The sequence below is a fragment of the Staurois parvus genome, unplaced genomic scaffold (assembly GCF_062004578.1).
Source record: "Staurois parvus isolate SC_StPar_1 unplaced genomic scaffold, SC_StPar_1.0 ptg000029l, whole genome shotgun sequence".
Taxonomy (NCBI): Eukaryota; Metazoa; Chordata; class Amphibia; order Anura; family Ranidae; genus Staurois; species Staurois parvus.
Window position 1 is genome coordinate 6,200,432 of NW_028317825.1, and position 25,587 is coordinate 6,226,018.

A 25,587-nucleotide genomic window follows, 5' to 3' on the forward strand; every position below is an offset into this window, starting at 1 on the left:
GCATACATTTATACACATAAGCAAGCAAAGCATGAACAATCTGATTTTTAAAGAAGATATTTTGAAAGGTTAATACTGCTCGCAGTCTGGCCAGCTTTCCAAACTGTGTTGGCCTAATTATCCTGGCACCAAATGCCAAAGCATAAACTTCGAACTATCAAGTGCCAACAAAAATACAATTTGTTACACTAGATTTGCTGACAGTGTTTCATAACTTCCAGAGTTCCAGTAAACCCCTGCCTGTGGGATTAGAGGATGATCTTGTTATCTTCTCAGTCTTCGCAAACAACAGTGGTGTAACTTCAAGCAAACAGGACAAACCAACAGGTCAGAGACCAGTGAGCCACACAGTAGACTGAAACGTGTGTACTAGAGAGCTGAGATGAGAGCACTGCTGCTCCCAGCAATCCTGCTGCTGGGGGCAATTGATTCCACCCTGTCTGCTGAAGGTAGGTACCCATTGGGATTTATAGGCTTACTGGATTTATAGACTGGACATAGACAGCATTCTCTTTGTGGGCCAGAATAATAAAAAAATATTTGTAAAGGGAAGGAAATGTAGACAGTACTAAAGTATAACTAAAGGCAAAACTTTTTTTTTTTCATTTTGGATAGAATGGAGAGGGATTAGAATGCTTGTCAGTTTTTTATTGCTGTCTCTGCCCTTAATGACTTGCCCTCCTGAAGATATTACTCCCTTCCTGACCAGGCCACTTTTTGCTATATGTTACTTAAACTGACAAATGCGCGGTCATGCAACGCTGTACCTGAATGAAATTTATATAATTTCACATACACCTCTGGGTTTTTGTATTTTTTTGCGATATATACATATATATATATATATATAAAATATACACACACAAATATACAGTATATAATATACACACACATATGTATATATATATTTATTTATTTATATATATATATATATGAAAAAATTTTGAAAAAAAAACAATATTTTTTACTTTCTGTTATAAAACATATCCAATAAAAAAAATGTATAAATCAAATCTCTTAATACATTTTGGCCAAAAATGTATTCTGCTACATGTCTTTGGTAAAAAAAATTAATTCCAATAAATGTATATTGGTTCATTTGTGTGAAAGCTATAGCGTCTACAGACTATGAGATATACACTGGAATTTTTATGTATTTATTTATTTTAATACTACTAATGGCGGCAATCAGCGACTTATAACAGGACTGAGATAGTGCGATCTGACGCTAGGGAGAAATAACTAACTGCCTCTGACATCACCAGTGAAACTATTTCTGTGATCAGTTCTAAAATATGCACTGTCACTGTACTAATGATACTGGGCAGGACGGGGTTAATGTCTAGGTGTTACCAAGGGGTTACTTGATGCCTACAAAGTATTTATGTGTCTAATGTATGCTGCTTTTACTGGGGATGTTGTTGTTTCCATTACCTGCTTAGCAGAGAATGAAAAAACAACTCCATGCCCTATGACTGAACACAGCTCTGTGTTGTTTACTTTCACAGAGCTGTGTTCCGTGAAACACAGAGACGAATCACAGTACATCTGGGCTCACAGGTGGGAATGTGTGCCCCGTGCTTGGATGTACAGATCCCATACCAGATACATGATCTGGCACACAACAGCCGCTTTTTCCCCTAAACAAGTATAGGGTGCGGTCGGCAAGTGGTAAAGGAGATACATCCTCTCTATTTGTCCTGTTTACCAATATCATTGAAAGTGGAAGTAAAAGAAATCCCAAATGTTGTATTGTTCCCAGAAATAGTAATAGAGGGGACATTTTCCAATGGGGACACTAGCTCTGGTGACCTGGGGGTCTCTAGGAATTCCCTCACTTTGCAGGAATTTCCTCTCACTTCCTGGTTGGCTGTGGGACAGGAAGTGAAGGAAAATCCATGTAATGGGACACAGAATGCGAAAAAAAATCTGACAGGGGTTATAACCCTTCCTTGCTCTATCCAAAATGAAAAAAAAAAAAGTTTTGCCTATAGTTCAACTTACCCTCCAGAAGATTTACCTCCCTTCCTGACCAGGCCATTTTTTTTGCGATACGGTGCTGCGTTACTTTAACTGACAATTGCGCAGTCATGCAACGCTGCACCCAAATGAAATTCACGTCACACAAATAGAGCTTTCTTTCAGTGGCATTTGATCGCCTGTGCGGTTTTTATTTTTTGCTCTATAAAGAAAAAAAGGTCGACAATTTAAAAAAAAACAAAAAACAATATTTTTTGCTAGTAAACATGTCCAGGAAAAAAATTTTAAAAATCAAATTTCGTCATAAATTTAGGCCAAAATGTATTCTGTAAATTAATTTGGTTTGTGTGAAAGTTATAGCGTTTACAAATTTTAATGGAATTTTTTTTTGTACTAGTAATGGTGGCAATCAGTGACTTATAACGGAACTGAGGGACTGTGGGCATTCTGACACTGGGGGGAAACTGACTTGGTGTCACTGACATCCCCAGTGACACCAATACAGCGATCAGTGCTAATAAAAAGCACTGACACTGTGCTAATGGGCAGGAAGGGGTTAACAGCAGGGGCAATCAAAGCTGTGTGCTGTTTTACTGTGTGCTGTGTGTGTGCTTTACACTATAAGCACACTGTGCTCAGGGAGGGTGATCGTCACGGTGGGGGGCAATTACTGGAACCGATCCCTTATATGGCTCTCTCTGCAGGAGCTGAAAGCTGGCTTCCTCTCTCCCTCCTGCCAGTTTTCAGCTGCTGTAGAGAGAGCCATACAGGAGATTGGTTCCAGTAATTGCCCCCACCCCCCGCTGCACCCATCACCCTCCCTTTGCGTTCTCCCCTGCTGCCCAGGCTGCAAAAACACAATAGGATCCTTCAGGATGGAGAATGGGGGAAGGGTCCGGTAAATTTGTCATATTTACCAGCCCCTTCTTTTCCTGACTGAACACAATGAGGGATCAGTTCCGATCGCTCACTGTGTTCATTCATAACTGAAGCCTAGTAAACTGTGTTTTTTTGTGGGGAAGAGGGCCTGTCAGGTTGGCTGTGTGGGGCCCCGAGGTTTCTAACAGCAGCCCTGCTCCTTATATTAACAGGAATATATGAAAGATTACAAATCAGTGGATTATAGGGGTGTAGTTGTTGTTCAAAGGCTTGGTAAAATGAGAGCGCTCATATAATTCTCCCTACTGAAAGGTATGCATCTATAAAATTCCCGTATTCCTTACTAAAATTTCTACATCTGTACAACTCCCATCATCCTCACTGCAACCTGAACAGCTATATGGTGCTCTGCTGTTTCCTGTTCTGAGTTCAGACACCCATGGACTGTAACTTGTTCTCTCTGTAGGGTTCAATGGACCCTGTGTTATGTTTTCTCTTTTACTGCAAACAGAAATGGTGCAAGAGCAAATAATCCTTCACTAATCGTTGAAGCCAGGTCTGTTTCAGTGGGAATGAAATGGTACACAGTTCCAGGACCTCCAGCATGGAATTATTTACAGACATGAGCTGCTTGGGCATGCTTTAGGGTCTATTGCTTCTGGCTGTTGGGAGATCTACTTTCACTGGTAGATCTGGGGGGTGCATTGTTTCTTGGGGAAGGTCTGTTTTTTTCTGGTGGGGGAATCTATTGTTGCTGGGGGGTCTGCTGTTGCAGGGGGAAGTGGGTCTATTGAAGCTGGCTGTTGAGGGATCTACTGTTGGTGCTGGGTCATCTATTGTTACTGGTGGAAGTATTTTGTTGCTTGGAGGGTCTGTTGTTGCTGGAAGGGATTAGGGGAGGTGTATTGCTGCTGGCTACTGGAGAGACCATTGATGGTGGCTGCTGGGGGAATCTATTGTTGCTGGTGGGGGTATTTTGTTGCATGGAGGGTCTGTTGTTGCTGGAAGGGATCTACTGTTTTTTAGGGGAGGTGTATTGCTGCTGGCTACCAGAGAGACCATTGATGGTGGCTGCTGGGGGAATCTATTGTTGCTGGTGGGGGTATTTTTTTGCTGGGGGTGGTCTATTGTTGATGAGGAGGATCTGTTGTTGAAGGGGGGTCAATGGGACGGAGGGTAGGGGGCAGGGACAAGGAACATTGCTTGGAGGTGGATTGGGGGCAGGGACAATGGCTGACTCAATGGTTGCACCTATTCTCTGCTTAAAGCAATCCTTTATCTCCTCTATGCTTCTAAAATAATTTGGAATATGTATTGTGTACAAGATTGATATATCCTGTTACTGTATACTGTAGCCATATTCACCTCTTTCTTGCTAGTCTCCTGATACCTGACCATCCTCACACTGGGCACTGCCCTCTTGCCATCCAAACAACATCAGGATATAGGGAAGGCTACTGACCATTGTGCCCCAGCACTGGACTTTCTTTTCCTGATCCTGGAGCTGGTGATGTGACGTCTCCCGCTGGCAGCACTGATGCGACTTGTCGGGGGCGCTGGACATGTTATACATTGTATAAGTAGCTGCAGGAACATAATAACACATGGCAGATTACTTGGGTACTTTGGGCCCTGTACTCTTTTAATTTGGGGGTCCTCTGCTATGTAAATTGGACAGATATACTGTATATACTGTATAAAAATATGTCTATTTTTTGCTAAGGAGGTAAATATAACAAAGACTGATTAGTAATTTTGTTTTCTTCAAAATGTTTAAAATGTGAAGTGGAAACATTTTTAAAACAAGAAGTGGGAAAAAAACAGGAAACACTTCCCCTTTGTATAAATCTCAACAGCATATTTGCTACACCTTGTATTACAACAGGGCAAAACTGTGTGTACTAGTCAGGAGAGCATTGCACGCCAGCTCACTCATGACATATGGAGGGTGGAGCAGCATATACAAGGTCCAACGCTCAATGGAAACCTGGATCAGCCAATCAGATGCTGTACTGAAAGTATGACTTTCAAACTGCAGAGAAAAGGGCTGGGAAACATGATGCCAATGTAACAAACCACAACCACAATGTTTACTAAATAGCATTTGCAGACCACTGATTGGTTGTCTATGTTGCCTGACTTAGCTCCTTAACTATTTGCCCTCCTGAGGATTTACCCCCCTTCCTGACCAGGCTATTTTTTGCGCTACGGCACTACGTTTCTTGACAATTGTGCAGTCATGCAACGCTATACATAAATGAAATTTTAGTGGTCTTTGAGCACCTGTGCGTTTTTAATTTTTTTGGCTATAAACAAAAAAAGACTGACAATTTTGTAAAAAGAACTATATTTTTTACTTTTTGCTATAAAACATATCCAGTAAAAAATGTAAAAAAACGAATTTCTTAATTAATGTAGGCCAAAATGTATTCTGATACATGTCTTTGCTAATAAAAAAATACCAATACATGTAAATTAATTGGTTTCCATGAAAGTTATAGCGTCTACAAATGGTGGTATACTAGTAATGGCGGCGATCAGCGACTTATAGCAGGACTGCGGGACTGTGGCAGGCATTCTGACATTGGGGGGAACTGACTAACTGCCACTGACATCCCAATGACACTAATAAAGCGATCAGTGCTAATAAAAAGCACTGACACTGTACTAATGACACTGGGCAGGAAGGGGTTAACATCTGAGGTGATCAAAGGGTTAACTGTGTGCTGTTTTACATGATGTGCTGTGTGTTTTTTACTAGGGAAACAAGCTGCTGTGTATTTCTTTGCTGTGCAGAGAAATACACAGCAGCATGTCCTTGATGGCAGGAGAGAGACCTGTGTTGTTTACACCCTGGTCTCTCCCCTGCCAGTTTTACTCAGCAATCACCGGGTGCTGGCAGGGAATCTCTGGCCAGGACCTGGTGACTGACATTCGTAGCTGCCAATGGCAGCTACCCAGAAATGTGGATCATGTATATATATGTGATTCTATGCAGTACTTCTACTATAGGTTGGTGGGCAAGCGGTTAAAGTGTATCAATGGTCACACTGTAAAATTATATATTATTTTCCACATTGTATTTCAGTTATAGCTATTAATTTGAACAAGCTTACTTTGTAAAGATTCCCAGACATTCCTTACATTTTGTGATAGTATTTACTATGTCCTGTAAGCACTGTGGTGTCACACAATTCACAGAGCATGCCTTCTGACCTACAGAGGTACTGAGAGGAGGAGATTCAGGAGGCGGAGTCAGTACAGGAATCACTGCTTGCAGGCAGCAAGGTACCATGGGATATGTAGTCCTTAGGAACTGAAAGTAAACAACAGAGGAGAAGCTGAAGAGCATATAGAGAATCCAGGAAGTCATGGAAAGGAATGGCCAGCAGACAGGCAGAACCCACAACATGAAAGGAAATTTTTCTAGTAAGCTTACACTCACCGGCCACTTTATTGGGTACACCGTGCTAGTGCCAAGACAATATCCCCCACACCACCATCCTGAAGCACTGATACAAGGCAGGATGGATCCATGCTTTTATGTTGTTTACGCCAAATTCTGACCCTACCATCTGAATGTCGCAGCTGAACCAGTCTGCCCATTCTCCTCTGACCTCTGGCATCAACAAAGCATTTTTGTCCACACAACTGCCACTCACTGGATATTTTCTCTTTTTCGGACCATTCTCTGTAAACCCTAGAGATGGTTGTGTGTGTGAAAATCCCAGCAGATCAGCAGTTTTGTAAATACTCAGACCAGCTCGTCTGGCATCAACAACCATGCCACGTTCAAAGTCACTTAAATCCCCTTCATTCCCCATTCTGATGCTCAGTTTGAACTTCAGCAAGTCGTCTTCACCACGTCTAGATGCCTAAATTGAGTTGCTGTCATGTGATTGGCTGATTAGCAATTTCTGTTACCAAGCCATTGAACAGGTGTACCTAATAAAATAGCCGGTGAGTGTATACTGGATTGTCAAAAATAACTATTACTTATATTGCTGTTACAATGTGATGTAAAAACATGAAAGTGTATGCTGCGACCATAGATTTCCTTAAGACATTTGTATTTGGAAGAGATTTCATAGCTACCTTTTCCACTGTCTGTGTGTTTTGCTGTTTTTTTCCACTTATTTATATTGCTTTTACAGAGTCCTGTGTGGGAAGATGTTTGGAGGGTTTCAATGCCAAAACAAAATGCCAATGTGATGATTTATGTATTTACTACCAAAGTTGCTGCAGTGACTTCAGTGAGGTTTGCAAGAAGAAAGGTAAGTAAATAAGTTAGGAGGCATTACCAATTTCTTTTAGTATACTGTTAGAAAAGTCTCCAGAATACCTGCAGTATGTACAGAAAATAGGCAAACACAATTTGCTCCTTTACAGCAGTCTTCTTTCAGCTTAAAGATCAGTCTAAGGTTTTGTTTTTTTTTTATTAGAAATAATTGAGTACTGTCCATGATACTTTTTTTATTTGCACTAACATACAATTTTGAGGACAAGCTTTCGGGGAGTGTCCCCTTCTTCAAAGTGAGGAATCCCATGTCCAAATTAAGGCCGTTATCTCTTGTGTCAAATAGAATTATCATTCTGTGGCATTTAGTTCTTAAAGGAAATTTCAAATCCATGCAGGAAAGAAAAACTTTTGAACTAAGAATGAGAATTCTATTTGACACAAGAGATAACGGCCTGAATTTGGACATGGGATTCCTCAATCATTATCCAACAGTATTATGACTATTAGCTAGCTTGACTCCCTCTGTGTGAGTGCAGCATCCCCCCCCCTCCCCCTCGGTTTGGCTGTATCTTATCTCTAGCCTCTCCATTTTTTTTTTCTTCATCTCTTCTAACATTCTGCTGAAACTTTGTGATTTGTACAGTACTGCTTGGACTTTGAAGAAGGGGACATACCCCAAAAGCTTGTCCTCAAAATTGTATGTTAGTGCAAATAAAAAAGTATCACGGACAGTACTCAATTGTTCCTGTCGCAAATGCACTGATACGGCTACAATCACCTCAAACAAAATGGAAGATTTTTTTTAATTGGAACAGTAATGCGGATAGGGATGGGTAGTATGGGATACCCTGGAATTTTAAAACTGTATAACTTGAGGACTGCTTTGCTTCTGACTGCTCTGTACAAAAATGCAGGCTGTATTGCACAACCTCTGACTACTATTGGTGGTCTTGTGCAACTCCTGGCTGTCTTGCACAACACCTGGCTGTACTGGGCAAACGTATGGTTGTATTGCACGCTCCTGGCTGTCTTGCACAACTCTTAGCTGTACAGGGCAAATGTCTGTTTGTATTGCATGCTCCTGGCTGTCTTGCATAAATCCTGGCGGTACAGGGCAAACGTCTGGTTGTATCGCATGCTCCTGGCTGTCTTATACAACTCTTAGCTGTACTGGGTAAAATTTCTGGTTGTATTGCATGCTCCTGGTTGTCTTGCACAACTCTTAGCTGTACTGGGCAAACTTCTGGTAGTATTGCACGCTCCTGGCTGACTTGCACAAATCCTGGCTGTACTGGGCAAACTTCTGGCAGTATTGCATGCTCCTAGCTGTCTTGCACAACTATTAGCTGTACTGGGAAAACTTCTGGTAGTATTGCATGCTCCTGGCTGTCTTACACAACTCCTGGCTGTACTGGGCAAATGTCTGGTTGTATTGCATGCTCCTGGCTGTCTTGCACAACTCCTGGTTGCACTGCACTTGCTTGGGAGGTCAACCACTCCACATTCACTCCTCCTCTGTATAGCAGAAACAATTGCTCAGTCCCAGAATGGTTGGGCTTCCTCCCACCAACTCCTTTCTGGCTCTGGTTCTGGCTCTGACTCTGGACAAAGCTCTCTTCAGTAGGCTTCCTAGCTAAGCCTAGCTGGGACATCAATAACTTCAAAGGCTCCTCTAGCTTCCTCTGCCCTGGGGGCAGATCCTCTAATACAGGGTTCTCCTCCTGAAGGACTGGTCCCAGGAACTCTCTCTGCTGCTCAGGTCTCAGCCTACTTATGAGCTCTCTCCACTTTCTGGGCACAACTCATTGGCTGGAGTGCCATAAAAGCTGTAGACTCTGTCCTTCCTCCCACTATATTCCAGAAATCTCTAGAAGATGGGAGAAGTAGCAGAGCAGCAGCCAGTGAAACCCTGAGCAGCCCCAAGTAATCAACCCCTGCTCCACTGTTTACAGAGGAGCTGAACTAAATTTACCTAGCAGCCTATTGTAAATGATGAGGGTGCTACATTACTATATAGAGTATTTAAGCCAACCATCCAGAAAGTCTAATGGCTACATACTTCATTTGGGTCAGCAGGACAATGAGTTAGGATTATAGGCTGTCACATCATATCTGGATAACACCACAATACTAGATATCACAGATGACATCAGAATAAAGTGGTACCAAAAGAGATACTGTAACATGCATTCATATTTTGAGGTTAAATATCCAAAGGATCCTAAAATTATAATAAATCAACAATTTCTTAATATGTTACAGTCAGGTCCATAAATATTGGGACATCAACACAATTCTAACATTTTTGGCTCTATACACCACCACAATGGATTTGAAATTAAACAAACCAAGATGTGCTTTAACTGCAGACTCTCAGCTTTAATTTGAGGGTATTTACATCCAAATCAGGTAAACGTTGTAGGAATTACAACAGTTTGCATATGTGCCTCCCACTTGTTAAGGGACCAAAAGTAATGGGACAATTGGCTTCTCAGCTGTTCCATGGCCAGGTGTGTGTTATGCCCTCATTATCCCAATTATAATGAGCAGATAAAAGGTCCAGAGTTCATTTCAAGTGTGCTATTTGCATTTGGAATCTGTTGCTGTCAACTCTCAAGATGAGATCCAAAGAGCTGTCACTATCAGTGAAGCAAGCCACCATTAGGCTGAAAAAACAAAACAAACCCATCAGAGAGATAGCAAAAACATTAGGCGTGGCCAAAACAACTGTTTGGAACATTCTTAAAAAGAAGGAACGCACCAGTGAGCTCAGCAACACCAAAAGACCCGGAAGACCACGGAAAACAACTGTGGTGGATGACCGAAGAATTCTTTCCCTGGTGAAGAAAACACCCTTTACAACAGTTGGCCAGATCAAGAACACTCTCCAGGAGGTAGGTGTATGTGTGTCAAAGTCAACAATCAAGAGAAGACTTCACCAGAGTGAATACAGAGGGTTCACCACAAGATGTAAACCATTGGTGAGCCTCAAAAACAGGAAGGCCAGATTAGAGTTTGCTAAACGACATCTAAGAAAGCCTTCACAGTTCTGGAACAACATCCTAGGGACAGATGAGACCAAGATCAACTTGTACCAGAGTGTTGGGAAGAGAAGAGTATGGAGAAGGAAAGGAACTGCTCATGATCCTAAGCATACCATACCTCATCAGTGAAGCATGGTGGTGATAGTGTCATGGCGTGGGCATGTATGGCTGCCAATGGAACTGGTTCTCTTGTATTTATTGATGATGTGACTGCTGACAAAAGCAGCAGGATGAATTCTGAAGTGTTTCGGGCAATATTATCTGCTCATATTCAGCCAAATGGTTCAGAACTTATTGGACGCCACTTCACAGTGCAGATGGACAATGACCCAAAGCATACTGCAAAAGCAACCAAAGAGTTTTTTAAGGGAAAGAAGTGGAATGTTATGCAATGGCCAAGTCAATCACCTGACCTGAATCCGATTGAGCATGCATTTCACTTGCTAAAGACAAAACTGAAGGGAAAATTCCCCAAGAACAAGCAGGAACTGAAGACAGTTGCAGTAGAGGCCTGGCAGAGCATCACCAGGGATGAAACCCAGCGTCTGGTGATGTCTATGCGTTCCAGACTTCAGGCTGTAATTGACTGCAAAGGATTTGCAACCAAGTATTAAAAAGTGAAAGTTTGATTTATGATTATTATTCTGTCCCATTACTTTTGGTCCCTTAACAAGTGGGAGGCACATATGCAAACTTTTGTAATTCCTACACCGTTCACCTGATTTGGATGTAAATACCCTCAAATTAAAGCTGACAGTCTGCAGTTAAAGCACATCTTGTTTGTTTCATTTCAAATCCATTGTGGTGGTGTATAGAGCCAAAAATGTTAGAATTGTGTCGATGTCCCAATATTTATGGACCTGACTGAATATCTTTTTTGGCCATATAGTATCTGACCTCCTGTATGTCATCCGCAGATGGCAACACATAGAGTGATGTCTTTGTTGGAGAATCTACAAAGAATGACTTCAACTTTAAAGTGGAAGAAAAGTCTAACTATAATTATTCCTAACAATGACCCCCACACACACACTCCACATATCCATTCTGTACTGGTCATGTGATCCTGCCGCTCTGGCTTTCTCTGTGTAAGGTAAATTTGTGGAGCCATGTTATGAATCAAAGGCTGTCATAGCCCAGCCATTATTGGCACTCCCTCTTCTCCCATGGCGCAGCCACTCACTGACATAGGGGAGCCAGAGCTGCAGGATCACAGGATCGGACCGGAGAAGTTCAGAAACTGGTAAGTCCACAGAACTTTTTTTCACAGTGTAGGCAGGATGGATAGGATGAGGGGTGAAAGGCTTAATAGTTAACTGACTTTACTTTGTGCCTACTAACTGGTTTATTTTATATTATAAATTTATATTTTATAATGGGTGGTTTGATAATAAGGGGAGAAGGAACATTTTAAGAATAATTATACCTGCAGTGAGGCCTTTCTCTACCTTAACTAATTATATCACTCTCTTAGGTTACATCATTGAAATAGTGAAAAAACATTAGAATGACATCTAAAAATACATTTTTTGCATGTAATCTAAATAATTTAAATGGCATTCCACTGTCAGAGACCAATGTTAAAATAAAAAGATGTCATAGTGACAACAAAACATGAATGTGAATTATTTCACAGGATATATTAAAAATATAAAACAGAAAATATGTGATAAATATATTTTATTTGGAGCCTAAATTCCCTTTTATGCATGGAAGTATTTGTGGTAAATGATGCCTTGGATGTATGTGTATAACAGTTTTATATTGATTTTTATTCGTGTGATTTGCTTATTAATTCTTTACATCAGACACCCGAGGAGATGTGTTTAACTTCCCTGAAGATGAATATGACAACTTTAATGATAGCACAGACCCAGATCCCCTAATCCAAGTAACAACGCCAATAGTTAACCCTGGGGAAACGGAAACTGTGACTGAGAGACCAACAGAACAGACAATATTGGTGGATCCTGTAACTGAAGACATCTCTGAGGATCTGTGCAGTGGCAAACCATTTGATGCCTTTACAAACTTCAAAAATGGCTCTATTTATGCTTTCCGAGGTATGAAAACACATAAAACAACGTTGTACCTATGGAGGGAAGGGAGGGAAGAAGCCTGTATGTCTCTTACCTATTCCTTTCACCATTTCTTGAAGCTTAATATAAGATGGTTGGAGTACATGTGTGCTGTCGCAAACGTGCGCAACACACAGTGAAGGACGCAGACTCCATTTTGTTAAGAGTATCCATTTCTCCCTTATTCTCCCTCCCCCTCCCTTCCTGAGAGGCCCAGCGACATGTGGCCAGTATGTGTGTGAGTTAGGAATGTCACAGGAGGGTCATAGGAGCTGTAAAAGCCCCCAAGAGAGTTGGAGTCTCTGTCCACAGAACCTGCCAATTGTAACACCTCCTAAGAGATAAGGCAAGCTTTCTCAGGAGTTGAAAGAGATTCTAACCTCATAAAACCTAACTCTGTGTAGGTGACAGAATCAGATAACTTCTGGTAAATCCATTTTTCCCCTATGTTTCATATATTGGAATATGAGAGATGTACATAAAAACCAGACACCTCGTCAGATGGCCAATGAGCAGACGAACAGTTTGATGGGTCAATTGCCTTGTCTCGGACACTCAGGGAAGCAGAAACATAGATCTTGTGAACCGTGCAGTATATTATTTCATAATTCATATCTAATTAATCCTTAGACTTGTCTGCATAATAATCTACCCACGGGTGGAATGTCCCTTGTGCAGATGGACAGTTATGGGCCAAAATATGAGTTATGGATGATTTTTGCTCTAGTTGAGGCATCCGCCCATAACTACACGCCCTAAACGGGTTATTGGGCCTTGACTTAAGAGACACCCCCTGCTGGGGACTACAAAATAGGCTCACAGACCTAAGAGCAAGAAGTTGAAGACGTCTTCCATTTTTAACATCAATACCACCTGGGAAGACCCCTGCCTTTTGCTCTGAAACTTGATCTGCTTACATCCAAGGCTTAATGGCAAGTACCTTAACCCTTTAACCTTTCTCTGTTATCTCTTTGCTGTGCTGTTATGCTCTGCATATGTATATATATATCTTAGTTACATCTTTTTCTGTAAATATTTTTATTGCACCCATTTGACCTTTTAGTAATAAATCTTTCATTCTGAAAGTCTTGAATTGTTTCTATAGCTCTGTATTGCAATTTACAAATCCCTGCCTCTAAAGAGAACGCTACTGTGTTTGTTTAAACCTCTGTATAACCGGCCTGCAGACTATTTTATACAGACAAGTATCTCAATCATTATAGTGTTATAGCTGATAACGCCGAGTTTCCTCTTTCTCTGTACAAAAAGGAGGTGGTGGCAGTGTGAAGGGTTAATTGCGTAATTAACCTGACCCAGTAACAATCGCCCAGGCTGCCGGTACATCGATTGTGGTCCGTTAGCTGGAAAATCATTGTACTGGGTGCAGCTGGGCGTGGCTTTGTTACGCACGTCACATCGCGGTTTTAGATCGGCTAGCCCTTTGGTCACGAGTTTGGGTGAGAAGAACTGGGGTCTGACGCCGCGATCGTGACAGGTGCCTCTGTGCCGTCTATATAAGGTCAGACAGGTGGGGAAGAACTGCGCTTGTGGCATAGGAAGGGACTACCGATAATTACATTGCAGTGAATGCTCCCAGAAGGAAATATAGAGCATGAAGGCCATAGTAGATAGACATAAAGAAACAAATACTGTAGATGAGTGTGCACTGAAATACATCTCCAATTCTTCAATACCTTCCTCAGGTAAATACTTTTATGAACTTGATGATAAAAAAGCACTCGATGGCTATCCAAAGCTCATCAAGGAAGTGTGGGGTATAGAGGGTCCAATAGATGCTGCCTTCACTCGTATGAACTGCCAGGGAAAGACCTACATTTTTAAGGTAAGAACAATTAGTATACTACCTAAACCAGAGGTTCTCAACCATTTTTTTGCCAAGGTAATCCCTATTGGGTGATCTCTCAGCTATAAGAAACATAAAGCTTTCATTGCATAACTTGAATACTTGGGGCAGCACTTTTCTAATATTCAGGCAATGAACTCGCTGTATAAAATCACTAGCAGTCATAGTTGCTGTACCCTACATTAAAAGGTTGCCTGAAAAGCCATGTATTTAAGGCACTAGCTTTCACAAAATTGACAATTTGCATAATTGACTGAAATATGTTTTTTAGTTCTGATGGCATGGTTTTTACAGCCAGGCTTTCTTTACAAGCCGCTGACTTGTGACTTGTGGGCACTAGACTTCAATCTTGTGATCATTTCAGAAATTAGACCCCTCATTGTCTAGGCACCGTCAGATTAGGGGTAGATTCACATCTGTGAATGCACCCTGCTGGCGATGACATGCAAGAACCCCACCAGAGGTTCCTGCAATTAGCTGTGAATAGGCAGCTCCATTGAAAACAAAGGGAGGCTGCTGGCTCTCGCAGCTGCAGTAATCGCGCCCACTCTCATGTAATCACTCATGCTGCAATTGCATGCGAGTGATCAGCCCTGGATGCATGCAGTCTGTGTCTTTGCAGTCTTCACAGGCATTCATGCACCCTACATGTCAATGCTTCTAGTCCAGATCATAAGTAGAGAAAGCACTGTCTGTGTTTTCAATGATGTCTGCTCCAGCAGGTTTTTTTTTTCAGCACATCACAGATTAAAATGTCTTTAGACATTTCACCATTATACAGCTAATGCAAAAACTAGACAACTGACATCAGTGCTCTCATCAAGCTGCAAAACTAAATAAATAGATCATTTGGGTGGGTTTGGGAGTAATATGAATAAGAACCCCAGTTGAGCCCCAGGTTAAGAAGTGGAAAATGGTGCAAAATGTATGTAGGAGGACCCCAAAATATGGCTGTCAGGAGGGGACTTACTATGGAGAGCTCTGATGACCCTACAGTGAAAAGAATAAAAGAGTAAAAAAGAAAGGAATAGTGGGCAGGGGTCCTAGTTTGTAATAGGTAAACTAGGAAGGTTTGGAAAGTAGTTGAAGTGGGGGAAGACTGGAGAGGGAAAGAAAAGCCTGCCAGAGAACCCCCAATGTATAGGGCCACCATTATATTTTTATTAGACAAACGTAAGAAGTAGTCTAGGTTCAGGTTATGGTTATATTCATACAAGGGGGACCATAGTTTGAGAAATTTGGAATAAGAATCGTTCGATATGGAGTTGAGTTTCTTTTTTAATCATGGCATCCATCAACCTCTGCTTCACTTCCATAAAGCTCTGAGCAAGCTTTGGCTGTGGTGTGAGCAGAAGTCTAATCATCAGAGAAGAGCACAGCTAGAGAACTGACCATGCTTTGCTCTCATGTCTAGTGTGGTCGGTTTTTAATAGGAAAGCAGAGGGACTGGAAGAAACACCAGGGATTTCAAACAAAGGAAGCAATACATAGAGAACAGGATACTTTTTCATACAAGTGCATGGTACAGCAGGCACATATCAGGAATATGAAATGTTGGGTTAACATACTCTTTAAATCATGAAGCTAGATTACTGTGGGGCCAAGACCAAAACCTTTTTAATGTATCAATCCTTCAGTTGGCTTTATTCCTACATACAGTAGGAATCCCACCCATTCAAACATAACACATATAAATTAGAACTAAAGGCAAAACTAAAAGCAAAACATTTTTTGTTCATTTTGGATAGACTACGGGGGGGGGGGGGGGGGTTAACCAGTGGAGTATTTAGGTCTTTTGCTGCCCTAGGCAACACAAAAATTGTGCTCCCCCCCACGAGAGAACGAGAGAGTTCAATGAGTGTGTGTGTATATATATGATTCTCTCTCTCTTTTCTCTCTTCCCTCTCTCTCTTCAGTCTCTCTTCCCTCCCTCCCTCCCTCTCTCTCTCTCCTCTCTCCCTTCTGTCTCTCTTCCCTCTCTCTCTTTTCTCTCTCTTCAGTATCTTCCCTCTCTCTCTTCCTTCTCTCCCCCCCCTCCCCCCCCCTCTCTTCTCTCTCCCTCTCTCCCCCTCTTCCCCTTTCTCTCTCTCTCTTCCCTCTCTCTTACCCCCCCCCCCCCAATGAGAGAGCGAGAGAGTTCAATGAGTGTGTGTGTATATATATATATGATTCTCTCTCCCTCTCTCTTCCTTCTCTCTCTCTCTCTTCCCTCTCCCTCTCTCTTTATCTTCTCTCTTTCTCCCTCCCCCCTCTCTCTTTCTCTCTTCCCTCTCCCTCTCTTTTCTCTCTCCCTTCCCTCCTCCCCCCTCTCTCTCTCCCACCCTCTCCCCCCTCTCTCCCCTCTCTTTCTCTTCCCTCTCCCTCTTCCCCCTCAATCTCTCTCTTCCCTCTCTCTTCCCTCTCTCTCTCTCTCTTCCCTCTCTCTTCTCTCTCTCCCCTCTCTCTCTTCTCTCTCTCTTCCCTCTCTCTTCTCTCTATGTTCCCTCTCTCTTTTATCTCTCCCTCTTTCTCCTTTCCCCCTCTCCCTCTTTTTCCCTCTCTTCTCCATCTCTCTTCCCTCTCTCTTCTCTATCCCTCTCTCTTCTCTCCCCCCCCTCCCCCTTTCTCTTTCTCTCTCTTCCCTCTCTCTTCCCCCCCGATGAGAGAGCAAGAGAGTTCAATGTGTGTGTGTGTATATATGATTCTCTCTCTCTTCCCTATCTCCCTCTCTCTTCCCTCTCTTTCTCTCTTCCCTCTCTTCCCTCTCTCTTTTCTCCCTCTCTCTCTCTCTCTCTCTCTCTTCCTCCCTCTTTCTCTTCTCTCTCTCCCCCTCTCTCTTTCTCTCTTCCCTCTCCCTCTCTTTCCTCTCTCTTTTCCCCCTCTCTCCCACCTCTCTCTTTCTCTTCTCTCTCTCTCTCCCCCTCTCTCTTTCTCTTCCCTCTCTCTCTCTCTTCCCTCTCTATCTCTCTTCCCTCTCTCTCTTCCCTCTCTCTTCTCTCTCCCTCTTTATCTTTCATCTCTCTTCTCTCTCTCCCCTCTCTCTTCTCTCTCTCTTCTCTCTCTCTTCCCTCTCCCCCCTGCCCCGAGAGAGAGCGAGAGAGCTCAGCGTGTGTATAGGATTCTCTCTCTCTCTCTTTCCTCCCACTTTCTCCCTCCCCCCTCTCCCTCTTATACTCTCTCTTCTCCATCTCTCTTCCCTCTCTCTTCTCTATCCCTCTCTCTTCTCTCTCCCTCTCTCCCCCTCCCCCTTTCTCTTTCTCTCTCTTCCCTCTCCCCCCCCCCCCTTAATGAGAGAGCGAGAGAGTTCAATGTGTGTGTGTGTATATATGATTCTCTCTCTCTTCCCTATCTCCCTCTCTCTTCCCTCTTTCTTTCTCTCTTCCCTCTCCCTCTCTTCCCTCTCTCTTTTCTCCCTCTCTCTCTTCCTCCCTCTTTCTCTTCTCTCTCTCTCCCCCTCTCTCTTTCTCTCTTCCCTCTCCCTCTCTTCCCTCTCTCTTTTCTCCCTCTCTCTCTCTCTCTTCCTCCCTCTTTCTCTTCTCTCTCTCCCCCTCTCTCTTTCTCTCTTCCCTCTCCCTCTCTTTCCTCTCTATTTTCCCCCTCTCTCCCCCCTCTCTCTTTCTCTTCTCTCTCTCCCCCCTCTCTCTTTCTCTTCCCTCTCTCTCTCTCTTCCCTCTCTATCTCTTTTCCCTCTCTCTTCCCTCTCTCTTCTCTCTCCCTCTTTATCTTCCATCTCTCTTCTCTCTCTCCCCTCTCTCTCTTCTCTCTCTCTTCCCTCTCTCTTCCCTCTCTCTTCTCCCCCCCTCGAGAGAGCGTGAGAGCTCAGTGTATGTATAGGATTCTCTCTCTCTTTCCTCCCTCTTTGTCCCTCCCCCTCTCCCTCTTTTTCTCTCTCTTCTCCATCTCTCTTCCCTCTATCTTCTCTTTCTTTTCCCTCTCTCTTCTCTCTTCTCTCTCTCCCCATCTCTTTGTCTCTCCCTCTCTTCCCTTTCTCTCCCCCCCCCCAATGAGAGAGCAAGAGAGTTCAATGAGTGTGTGTGTGTGTATGATTCTCTCTCTCTTCCCTCTCTCTTTCTCTCTTCCCTCTCCCTTTCTTCCCTCTCTCGTTTCTCCCTCTCTCTCTTTCTCTTCTCTCTCTATCTCTCTTCCATATCTCTCTTTTCCCTCTCTCTATTCCCTCTCTCTTCTCTCTTTTCCCTCTCTCTTCCCTCTCTATTCTCTCTCTTCCCTTTCTTTCTTTCTTTCTTTCTTTCTTTCTTTCTTTCTTTCTTTCTTTCTTTCTTTCTCTCCTCTCTCTCCCTCTTCCCTCTCTCCCCCTCTCTTTGTCTCTTTCTCTCTTCCCTTTCTCTTCTCCCCCCCCAGTGAGAGAGCAAAAAAGTTCAGTGAGTGTGTATGTATGATTCTCTCTCTCTCTTCCCCTCTTCCCTCTCTCTTCTCTCTCTTCCCTCTCTCCCCCCCTCAACGAGAGAGTGGGAGAGTTCAATGAGCGTGTGTATATGATTCTCTCTCTCTTCCCTCTCTTTCTATCTTCCCTCTTTCTCTCTCTCTCTGTATTCCCTCTCTCTTCCCTCACTCTCTATTCTCCCCCCCCTCTCTCTTTCTCTCTCTCCCTCTATCTTTCCATCTCTCTCTTCCCTTCCCTCCCCCCATGAGAGAGCAAGAGAGTTCAGTGAGTGTGTGTGTATATGATTCTCTCTCTCTTCCCCTCTTCCTTCTATCTTCTCTCCCCCCCCAATGAGAGAGCTAGAGAGTTTAATGAGTGTGTGTGTGTATATGATTCTCTCCCTCTCTTTCTCTCATCCCTCTCTCTCGTCCCTCTCTCTTCTCTTTCTCTTCCCTCTCTCCCTCTTTCTCTCTTCCCTCTCTCTTCTCTCTTCCCTCTCTATTCTCTCTCTTCCCTCTCTCTTTCTCTCTCTCCCTCTCTCTTTTCTCTTCCCTTCAGTGAGAGTGTGAGAGTTCAGTGAGTGTGTGTGTATATACAGTTGTGTTCAAAATATTAGCAGTCAGACATCACTAACCTGATCAATCACTGTTTTTGGTAGAAATGATATTTCTACATGGCAAATAATTTACTAGCAGGTGTAGTAGAGTAATAGAAATCCAACAGACCCAACAGTCATGACATGCATGCTGCTGATTCTGTGTAATTGAATCGCTAATTGAAAGGGGCATGTTCAAAATAATAGCAGTGTGGAGTTCTATTAGTGAGGTCATTCAGTCTTTAAAAAACAGGTGGCAATTATTGCCCTTATTTAAGGAAGGAAGGCAGCAAATGTTGTACATGCTGGTTACAGTGCATTTCTCTCTGAAATTCTGACGAAAATGGGTCGTTCCAGACATTGTTCAGAAGAACAGTGTACCTTGATTAAAAAGTTGATTGGAGAGGGGAAAACATATAAAGAAGTGCAGAAAATGATGGGCTGCTCAGCTAAAATGATCGCAAATGCTTTAAAATGGCAACCAAAACCTGAAAGACATGGAAGAAAGCGAAAAACTACCATTCGAATGGATAGAAGAATAGCCAAAATGGCAAGGACTCAGCCAACAATCAGCTCCAGGAAGATCAAAGAAGGTCTAAAGTTACCTGTGAGTACTGTTACAATTAGAAGACGCCTATGTGAAGCCAAGCTATCTGCAAGAAGCCCCCGCAAAGTCCCACTGTTGAAAAAAAGACATGTGCTGAAGAGGTTACAATTTGCCAAAGAGCACATTGACTGGCCTAAAGAGAAATGGCGCAACATTTTGTGGACTGATGAAAGTAAGATTGTTCTTTTTGGGTCTAGTGGCCGGAGACAGTTTGTCAGATGACCCCCAAACACTGAATTCAAGCCACAGTACACTGTGTAGACAGTGAAGCATGGTTGCGCAAGCATCATGATATGGGGATGTTTCTCATACTACGGTGTTGGGCCTATTTATTGTATACCAGGGATCATGGATTAGTTTGAATACATCAGAATACTTGAAGAGGTCATGCTGCCTTATGCTGAAGAGGAAATGCCCTTGAAATGGGTGTTCCAACAAGACAACAACCCCAAACACACCTGTAAACGTGCAACATCTTGGTTCCAGACCAACAAGATTGACGTTATGGAGTGGCCAGCCCAATCCTCGGATCTTAATCCAATAGAAAACTTGTGGGGTGACATCAAAAATGCAGTTTCTGAGGCAAAACCAAGAAATAGAGAAGAACTGTGGAATGTAGTCCAATCATCCTGGGCTGGAATACCTGTTCACAGGTGCCAGAAGTTGGTTGACTCCATGCAACACAGATGTACAGCAGTTCTCAGAAACAGTGCTTATACAACTAAATATTAATTAGATGATTCAAAGGAAAGCAAAATCTTCAAACATTTTTCAGTTTATATAGTGAATGTTTGAGTTTGTAAAGAAGAATACAAACACTGCTATTTTTTTGAACAGTCTAATATTCACTTTTCTTCAATTTTGTTTAGAGGAACAACACAAATTTGATCTATTTTTCTTCATGTTTTGATTTGGAATAGAATGTGTAGTGTTCCCAATGCATTTGTGTGTATGGAAATAAAAGCTATTAGAAGGATTTTGAGCTTTATTCACTTTTTTCAACACACTGCTATTATTTTGAAGTCAACTGTATATGATTCTCTCTCTCTCTCTCTCTCTCTCTCTCTCTCTCTCTCTCTCTCTCCCCTCTCTCTTCCCTCTTCCCTATCTCTTCTCTCTTTTCCCTCTCTATTCTCTCTCTTTCTCTTCTCTCTCTCTTCCCTCTCTCTGTCTCTCTCTCTCTCTCTCTCTTTCTCCCTCACTTTCTTCCCCTCTTCCCACTCTCTCTTCCCTATCTCTTCTTTCTCTTCCCTCTCTATTCTCTCTCTTTCTCTTCTCTCTCTTTCTTCCCTCTTTCTCTCTCTCCCTCTTTCTCCCTCACCCTCTTCCCACTCTCTCTTCCCTCTCTCTTCCCTCTCCCCCCCCCCTTCTTGTGAGAGAGTGAGAGAGTTCAATGAGTGTGTGTGTATATATGATTCTTTCTTTCTCTCTCCCCCCCTCTCTTCTCTCTCTCTTCTTTCATTTCCCCCTCTATTCTCTCTTCCCTCTCTCTCTTTTCTCCCCCCCTCTCTCCCCCTCTCTCTTTATCTCTCTCCCTCTCTCTCTTCCATCCTTCCCCCTCCATGAGAGAGCAAGAGAGTTCAATGTGTGCGTGTGTATGTGTGTATGCATAATTCCCTCTCTCTCTTCCCTCTCTCTTCTCTCTCCCCCTCTCTTTCTCTTCCCTCTCTTCCCGCTCTCTCTCTCTCTTCCCTCTCTCTTCCCCCTCTTCCCTCTCTCTCTTCTCTCAATTACCTCTCTCTCTCTGTTCCCCCTCTCTTCCCTCTCTCTCTCTTCCCTCTCTCTCCCCTCTCTCTCTTTCCTCTCTCTCTCTTCCCTCTCGTTTCTGTCTCTTTTCCCTCTCTCCCTCTCTTCCCTCCCTCTTCACTCTATCTTCCCTTTCCCTCTCTCTCTTCCCTCTATCTTCCCTCTCTTCTTTCTCTTCCCTCTCTATTCTCTCTCTTTCTCTTCTCTCGTTTCCCTCTTTCTCCCTCTCTCTTTCTCCATCACTCTCTCCCGCTCTTCCCACTCTCGCTTCCTTCTCTCTTCTCTCTCACTCTTCCCTCTCTCTTCTCCCCCCTTCTTGTGAGAGAGTGAGAGAGTTCAATGAGTGTGTGAGTATATATGATTCTCTCTCCCCCCTCTTCCCTCTCTCTCACCCCTCTCTCTTCCCTCTCTTTTCTTTCATTTCCCCCTCTATTCTCTCTTCCATCTCTCTCTTTTCCCTCTCTCTCTTCTCTCCCCCCCCCCCCCTCCCCTCTCTCTTTTTCTCTCTCCCCCTCTCTCTTTCTCTCTCTCCCTCTCTCTTCCCTCTCTCTCTCTTCCCTCCTTCCCCCCATGAGAGAGCAAGATAGTTCAATGAGTGCATGTGTATGTGTGTGTGCATAATTCCCTCTCACTCTTCCCTCTCTTTCTTCCCTCTCTCTTCTCTCTATCCCCCTCTCTTTATCTTCTCTCTCTTCCCTCTCTCTCTCTTCTCTCTCTTCCCTCTCTCTTCTCTCTTCTCTCGCCTACCTCTCTCTCTGTTCCCCCTCTCTCTCTTTCCTCTCTCTCTTCCCTCCCGTTTCTGTCTCTTTTCCTTATCTCCCTCTCTTCCCTCTCTCTTCACTCTATCTTCCCTTTCCCCCTCTCTCTTCCCTCTATCTTATCTCTCTCTCTTCCCTCTTTCTTCTTTCTCTCTTCTCTCTCTTCTCCCCCCCCCTATTCCCTCTCTCTCTCTCTCCCCCTCTCTCTTCCCTCTCTTCTTTCATTTCCCCCTCTATTCTCTCTTCCACCTCTCTCTCTTCCTTCTCTCTATTCTCTCTCCCCCCCTCTCTCTTTCTCTCTCTCCCACCCCTCTCTTTCTCTCTCTCCCTCTCTCTTCCCTCTCTCTCTCTTCCCTCCTTCCCCCCTTGAGAGAGCAAGAGAGTTCAATGAGTGTGTGTGCATAATTCCCTCTCACTCTTCCCTCTCTCTCTTCCCTCTCTCTTCTCTCTATCCCCCTCTCTTTCTCTTCCCTCTCTTCCCTCTCCCTCTTCTCTCTCTTACCTCTCTCTCTCTGTTCCCTCTCTGTTACCTCTCTCTCTTCCCTCTCTCTCTATTTCCCCTCTCTCTTCCCTCTCTTTTCTGTCTCTTTTCCCTTTCCCTATCTTCCCTCTCTCTTCACTCTATCTTCCTTTTCCCTCTCTCTCTTCCCTCTTTCTTCTGTCTTCTTTCTCTCTTCCCTCTCTCTTCTCTCTCTCTCTCTTCCTTTTCTCTTATCATTTCCCTATCTCTCTCTCTCTCTCTCTCTCTTCCCTCTCTCTTCTCTCTCTCTCTTCCCTCTCTCTTCTCTCTCTTCCTCCTCTCTTCTCTCTCTCTCTTTCTCTCTCTCTCTTCCCCTTCTCGTCTCCTTTCCCTCTCTCTTTGCTCTCCCTCTCTCCCCCATCTCTTCTCTCTCTCTCTTCCCCCTTTCTCTCTCTGCCCTCTCTCTCCCCTCTCTATCTCTCTCCCTTCTCTCTCTCTCTTTCTCTGTCTTTCTCTCTCTCCCGCTCTCTTCCTTCTCTCTTTCTCTCTCCCTCTCTCACCCCTCTCTCTCTTTCTCCCCTCTCTCTCTTCCTTCTCTCTTTCTCCCTCCTCTCTCTCTTCCTTCTCTCCCCCCCCCCCATGAGAGCGAGAGAGTTCAATGAGTGTGTGTGTATGATTCTCTCTCTCTTCCCTCTCTCTTCCCTCTCTCTCTTTCTCTCTTCTCTCTCTTCCTTCTCTCTCTCGTGTCTCTCTCTTACTTCTCTCTCTCCCCTTTCTCTTCTCTCTCTCTTCCCTCTTTCTCTCTCTCCCTGCCCTCTCTCTTCTCTCTCTTTTCCCTCTCTCTCTCCTCTCTCTCTCTCTCTTCCCTCTCTCTCCTCTCCCCCCCTCTCTCTTTCTCTCTCTCCCTTTCTCTCTTCCGTTTCTTTTCTCTCACTCTTTCTCTCTCTCTCTCCCCTCTCTCTCCCGCCAGTGAGAGAGCGAGAGCGTTCAATGAGTGTGTGTGTGTGTGATTCTCTCTCCCCCTCCCCTTCGCTCTCTCTCTCCCCTCGCTCTCTCTCTCCCCTTTCACTCTCCTCCCCTCACTCTCCCCCCTGACCCCCCCCCTCACTCTCTCCTCTTCACTATCTCTCTCCCCCCTCACTCTCCCATCGCTCTCCCCCCTTTCTCCCTCTCCCCTCGCTCTCTCCCCCTCTCTCTCCCTTGCTCTCTCTTTCTTCCCTCGCTCTTCTCTTTCTCCCCTACTAGCACATATTTCCCCTATTCCTCCTAGCAAATACCTCCCCCCTCTTTCCAAAATCCACATTACACTTCCAAGAAAAAGTGGAGAGGAAAGAGCCGGGAGGAGGTGAGCTGTGTTTTGTTCTCTGGGCTCTCCCTCCTGTTGACCATCCAGCACATGATACAGGATCACTGATAGATCGTATCGGACTGCATACACACACACACAGTATGATTACTACCCCTTACTACCCCCCCCCCTTCTCCAAGGGCTGCTGATATCCAGGCAGCAGGAAAAGTGGGCAGGGGGTGGTAAACATACTGTGTGTGTGCAGTCACATATAATCTATCAGTGATCGTGTATCATGTGCTGGATGGATGACAGAAGGGACAGCCCAGAGAACACAGCACAGCTCACCTCCTCCCAGCTCGTTCCTCTCCTCCACATTTCCTCTCCCTGCTCCAGGCTTTCCCCTGGTCCCAGCTCTGAGTGCGGGTGGGGGAAGGAGCTCAGTGGAGAGCGGCCACTCAGGAACACCAGGGAACCCCCTTAATCTGGCTAGATCTGTCTCTCCCCCCAGCAGCAAAAAGCCAACAGGAGGGAGAGGGGGAGAAACCAGATTTCAGCTGCTGGAGGGAGAGATACACAATGCAAACTTCTACAACTGCTCTCCTCTACCACACCAATCCTCCTGCTCTCCGGGCCACCTACAGGAGTACTAGTGGTACCCCTCAGATGGTGGCCCTTCATGGCTCTGTCCACCACTGCTCACCAGGTCCCTCCTTCCGGGGGCGGTGCCACCCCCTAAAGATTGCTGACCAAGGCAAATGCTTTGTTTGCCTCGTGGTAGATACGCTGCTGTTTTAACGCCTGTAAGGTTTATTTTGCTCATCTGTGTCCTGTTCGGAAGATTTCCCTTCGCTTCCAGTCCCATATCCAAAACAGAAAGTGACAGAAAATCTCTCCAAAGTGATGGAATCCCTGTTTGTCACCAGGTGGGGGGTAGAAAAATCTCCACTATTCCTGTTCTGGGGACAATTCAAAATGTAGAATTTACTTTCACTTTTGGTGACAGTGCTAAATAGGATAGACAGACAGCAGTAAAAAAAAAACTTTTAACCCTTCTCCACTCTATATAAAACTAAAAAAAAAAAAGTTTTGCCTTTAGTAATACTTTAAAGCCCAACATCAGGCAAGTTTTTTTTTTTAAAGATCCCCCAGCAGTAAGTAAAATAAGCAATAAGTAAAATAAAAATGCAGCTTTGTATGAAATACTCACTTCGTCTCTAGTGTTGCTGCTGCAGCAATTTCTTTCTATTAAAAACATAAGGGTGCGGTGCTTCAAATATCAATAAATCAAATAAAAATAAAATAAAAGTCCAATTCACATGTGATGAAGATGAAAATAAATCCCCCTTCATAGCAATATTGTCATATATGCTTAGAATTTGATCAGGAAGATGAGATAAAATCAACCATCACCAACACCCAAAAATTCTGCCTCTTACAAGACCAAATGGACCCCCAATTTTGGACGGGTCAAAATGCGCAATATGAATCTCAAAAACCAAGCTTTGGCTCCAAAAAGGATTGAGCTGTCCCCTAATAGTGAGTAGATGATCATCTGCTGAATTGATCCCAAAAGCAGACCGTAATTCAGACAATTATATGGCTCCAAACTTATTCTCCAGAGGATGAAACTGCAGAGAGGGAATTATCATCATAGAGGACAATCCCAATTCCTCTTCCTGGCTCCC

At 43.8% G+C, this 25,587-nt stretch overlaps 1 protein-coding gene across 1 annotated transcript in view; it reads left to right on the plus strand.

Moving 5' to 3' along the window:
* Positions 1-217: 217 nt before the first annotated feature.
* The window catches only part of VTN (vitronectin), a 48,054-nt gene continuing 22,684 nt past the window's right edge, over positions 218-25,587 (plus strand). The window contains exons 1-4 of the mRNA XM_089657536.1: positions 218-449; positions 7,014-7,133; positions 11,952-12,206; positions 13,925-14,064. Of these exons, the coding sequence (XP_089513662.1) occupies positions 383-449; positions 7,014-7,133; positions 11,952-12,206; positions 13,925-14,064 (582 nt within the window). The 5' untranslated portion in view covers positions 218-382. The remainder of the gene's footprint in view (positions 450-7,013; positions 7,134-11,951; positions 12,207-13,924; positions 14,065-25,587) is intronic.